The sequence below is a fragment of the Seriola lalandi genome, unplaced genomic scaffold, assembly GCF_002814215.2.
Source record: "Seriola lalandi dorsalis isolate HSWRI2012SDOR001 ecotype SW California unplaced genomic scaffold, Sedor1 jcf7180002054967, whole genome shotgun sequence".
NCBI classification, from domain to species: Eukaryota; Metazoa; Chordata; class Actinopteri; order Carangiformes; family Carangidae; genus Seriola; species Seriola lalandi.
The window spans coordinates 111,121-116,126 of NW_019525518.1; the positions used below are offsets into that span (position 1 = coordinate 111,121).

General features: G+C 38.3%; 1 protein-coding gene across 1 annotated transcript in view; it reads right to left on the minus strand.

Moving 5' to 3' along the window:
• Positions 1 to 593, minus strand: part of cst7 (cystatin f) — a 2,508-nt gene extending 1,915 nt beyond the window's left edge. Inside the window, exon 1 of the mRNA XM_023395676.2 lies at positions 330 to 593. Coding sequence (XP_023251444.1) covers positions 330 to 489 — 160 coding nt within the window. The 5' untranslated portion in view covers positions 490 to 593. The remainder of the gene's footprint in view (positions 1 to 329) is intronic.
• Between the last annotated feature and the right edge of the window lie 4,413 nt (positions 594 to 5,006).

Here is a 5,006-nt window from a genome sequence, read left to right on the forward strand (position 1 = left end):
CCTCCTTTTTCTTTCTCTTTGTGTTTCTTGTGAAGAACGAAGCTTCAGCTCGTCGTCTCTGTTTTTCTTCTTCTACCTCAGAGTGAATCTCTGCGGACGCTTCGTCCTGCTGCAGCTTGAGTTCAAGTTTAAACTTTTAAAACTCACTGAACTGAGTCACAGCAGCTTTAAAACGCTGTCGAATAAAAGGAGGGAAACCAGACTGATACATGAAGACGAGGCTCTGAGAGCGAGGAGCAGAAACTCTGAAGAGCTGAAGTCTTTAAAGATAAAACGACATTTAAACAAGATTAAAGTCCTGATGGAAACAGGAAGTGATCGGTTCTTACTGAGGACGGCGAGTAGAGAGACGAGCAGCCGCGTCTTCAGTCCCATCATCCTGTGTGTGTGTGTGTTTCCTGTCGAGGCGTCCACACTCTGACCACAGATCAGCTCACACACACAGACACGCAGCAGCTGCAGGGCCGGTCTGTTCACTACTTCAAACATGTGATGTCACTTCCTGTCGGTGCAGTAACTTCCTGTACCTGCTCAGGGCCTGAGTCAGCTGATCACAGAGCTGCAGTCAGGTGATCAGTGATCAGTTAGCTCAGGCTCCGCCTCCTTGTCTCAACACTGGAAACAGAGAAGAACTCAGACTTCCTCCTCCTCACACCTCAGCTGATCACATGACTGATCAGAGAACAAACAGCCAATCAGAGACATAGATCGACCCTCCATCTGCCATATTGAACATTCTTTTAAAAAATCCTACAGTTTATTAATAAGTTTGTTTTTCTTCAGGAACATGTTTAATTATCATTTTAACAAAGTTCATTCACTTTTATCTTTTTGTTTGGACTTTTGAGTCACTTCCTGTTTTATTTTGAAGAAGAGTTCCTTTTTATTTATTTATTTATTTTTAAAATTAAGTTGTTTAATTTAAGTAATTTACAGAAAGGAATAACTTCCAATAAGCGATGGTGGAAATGATGACAGGTTCTAGTACAGTCAAAAATAAACAAACAAAATTTTAAAAAATTCAAAAATTTAAACAAAATAAATATTGAAAAGTAAATAAAAAACAAGGTGAGGAGACACGAAGCACAAGAGAGCGAGGAAACAAATATTAAAATAGCAAGGATCCAGAAAACGACTGTGTCCACTGTTGTTTTTACTTCCTGTCTTTGTCTCGTGTTTCCCTCCTTGTTGATGGTCTGCCCCGCCCTCATGTGTTTCACCTGTGTTCAGTCACCAGGTGTGTATTTAGTCTCTGTGTCTGGTGAAATCCAGTTTGTTCCAGTTTCCCTGTGTGTTTAGGATTCTTGTTTTTGATTCATCTTAAGTTGTTAAATCACTTTTCAGCTGTATTTATTTCCAGCTAATCTTCAAACGTGACGATTTTATTTTATTATTGAGTGAAATCTTAAAATCTGCAAGAACAATAATCAACAGTCTGATGAATTTATAATGTAGAAATAAAGAAACAGGAAATAGTCTGAAACTTAAACTTCTTCCTGGTTTTAAACTCAGAGACAGAAGACTCAGTGTTCATGTGTGTCTGAGTCACAACAACCACAATGCATCAGGTTAATTACCCATCAGCCCCCACAGCTCCACCTCTGCAGCAACTGCTGTTTATCGGACTGATCTTTATCAACTGAGCACGCTCAGTAGAGTCAGACCTGTCTGACCCTGAGTGACCTCCACCCCTCCTCATCCTCCACAGTGAGTCTGTTTCATCTGATGTTGGTTTCTAATCAGCTGATGGAATCTGGTGCCACAGAAAATGAATTGGTGATTGTCACATTTGTCCTGTTTTCTTTTATGGTAAATGACACAAACACACAGACTAGTAAAGTCCAGGCAGGAAGAAGCTCCTGGTTCTTTCCTGCAGTGCTGCATGTTCTCCTTGTGTTTCCTCCAGGACTCTGATTACTAGAACAAACACATGCACATTTAATTAATAAAATGTAAAACTAATAAGATTTCCCCCTTAAATTACAGAGAAAATCTTTAAATTGTTAGTATTGACATTAACCTTTATTTTAACAAGCTACGTTTTTAATTACAGATAATTAATGTCATTCTACATAAATTTGTATTTAATTTAACAAAGAAGAAAAAATACTGTATAAATAATACAGTAATTTGTCTTTAGAAAAATAAGAAATAAATGTAATTATTATTATTGGCATAATGCTTAAAATAGAAGTTTGGCTGTTAATTCACAGATCAGTTCTGTCATTTTACAGACTTTTGTTCACAATTTTAAAAAACTGAAAATTACTGTTAGAAAATTTTTTTTTTTGAAGTGTGGATTATGAAAGATGCAGGTTTAATAATGAAGATTAATTAATTGATCATATGATGAAATGATGAAACACAAACGTGATTAATAAATGTACATAAAGTTTAATAAAAATGTATGTTCAAATTAATAAAGTGAGTTTGGATTAAGAAAATTAATAAACAGGTTATAAAAAAATATTAATAAAAATATGTCCTGATTAATAAACGATCCATTTGTATTTTATATCATATATAAATTATTAGAAAAAACTGACGAACCCAACTTTACCTTGAAAGGTAAAAACATTTATTATTATTATTATTATTATTATTAACAATATTTAACCTTGCTGTAGTTTCCTGTGCAGATAAAAGAAAATTAATAAAAATCATTTCGACACAAACAGACGTTTCAGTGGAAATACAACATTTAATTTATATTAGCGAGCACTTAAAGTTCAAAGGTTAAAAAAACAACCAATCACAGAGCAGCTCTGTTTGTTTTGCAGCTGGGCAGGAAGTGTGTGTGTGTGTGTGTGTGTGTGTGTGTGTGTGTGTGTGTGTGTGTGTGGATTTTCTTGTCTTTTGATGGCGCTAAGCTTTCCCCCTGCTTCCAGTCTTTGTGCTAAGCTAGGCTAATCACGTCCTCTGACTCAGACTCCAGCAGAGAAAACTGGGATGTTCCTTTAAGAAGAAGCTGTTAAACAACATGAAGTTTCCCTTTAACACTGGAACTGAAACGATCAGTCGATTAATTGATTGATTAGTTTGTTTCCAGTGTCTCAGGTTTTTTCCTTGTTTGAAACTGAATCTTTGGGTCGGGTAAACGTCAGAACTTTACTCTGAAAACAACTGATCAATTAAAGGAGGAACTGATCAGAAAGAATCATTAGCTGCAGCCCTGCTTTAGCACATTCTGCAGGTGTACAGGTGTGGATGACATCACATCCTGCAGGTGTGAATCTACATAACAACAGGTCTGATGATGATTCAGCCCTTTAGCCCAGAGTTGGTATGTGAAGCTGCCAAGAATAAATCAGGACCGAGATCTCGCTTCCCAAACTGATCTGAAGTCAGTCTGATCGTCCTCAAGAAGGTCCAGGATCAGAGAGTCCCTGATTCCAGACCGGCCAATCACAGACCAGCCAATCACATTCAGCTGTGTGTGGTTAGGGTTCACACTTCCTGTCTCCCCTCAGCAACTCATCACTCTGCTCCTGCTGCTGCACTAAACACTGACCTTAGATCAGTACCGGACACAATAACCCGAGGTACCACTGTACGTTAGCTTAGCATCAAGCTAATTCAGGGGAACATGACTGCAGTCGGTGAGAGAGACGGGAGCACTTCCTGTCCGAGCTCCACCATGTAAACATTAAGCCTCGGTCAGAACCGGATCAAACATCAGGTGATCACCTGACACCCTGCGGAGTGTGTGTTTGTTTCCATCGCCCTGTGGTCCTGGGCGGGTGGCAGGGGGGGGGCAGAGATGGTTTTGAGTGTTTATTGAACAGATGTTTGATCGGGGTCTGAAGGTGATACTGATCAGACCTGAAGCTGAGTCTGAACCAGGATCAGGATCCTGCAGGAGACAGGCCGGTTCTTCTGACACCAGCAGGACAGATGATCTTCAGGTGTCTCTGACGGTCTGAGACGCATCATGTGATCAGACGACAGAACTAGCAGAGAAATAATCCACAGAGAGAAAACAAGAGTTTATCTTTAACTGACCGACCCCGAGTCAGGGATCCAGACTTAGTGATCCAGTCTCAGGGATCCAGTCTCAGTGATCCAGACTCAGTGATCCAGACTCAGTGATCCAGTCTCAGTGATCCAGACTCAGTGATCCAGACTCAGTGATCCAGTCTCAGTGATCCAGTCTCAGTGATCCAGACTCACTGATCTAGCCTCAGTGATCCAGTCTCAGGGATCCAGACTCAGGGATCCAGATACACTGATCTAGTCTCAGTGATCCAGTCTCAGGGATCCAGACTCAGGGATCCAGACTCACTGATCTAGTCTCAGTGATCCAGTCTCAGTGATCCAGTCTCAGTGATCCAGACTCAGTGATCCAGACCCAGGTCCATCTGGATGAATCCTGTTTTGTTTAAATTCACCTCCTGTTTAATTTTTTTTCTATTATCATTTCCCACATTCTCTTTCTGTTAATGAATTGAGTTTGATAAAATATAGATAATAAATAATTAATGAAATAAATATAATTATAATAATAATAATAATGATAATAATATAAATAAAGATATTCTATAAAACGCAGGTTGTGTGGGAGAAGATGAAGATGAAGATGAAGATAAAGAAAAGCAAAATATCTTCACGCCTGAGAAACAGAAACAAAATGACTATTAATTAATTAATCTGTGGTTAAATTAGTTGTAGATTCATTTTCTTTCAGTCAGTTAATTAATTCATTGTCAGCACCGATCAGTCAAATTGAAACCAGTTTCCTGTTTTAATATTGTGTCTGATCACTGAAACTGTTGCAGCTTAAAAATGAGAAAATAAAAATTCAAACTAAATGAACTGAAGTGAAAATCAACGCTTTTTTTATACATCTGTTAAAAGTTAAAATCCACAATTTAAAATCTTTCATTTTTAACTGTCACTTTATTAAAAACAGAAAGGAGGGAAATAATAATGAGAAAAAACACAGCAATGTTCTTTAAAACAAACCGACTCCATCTTTTCTTTCCTAACCTCCCACTGTTCCTCACAGA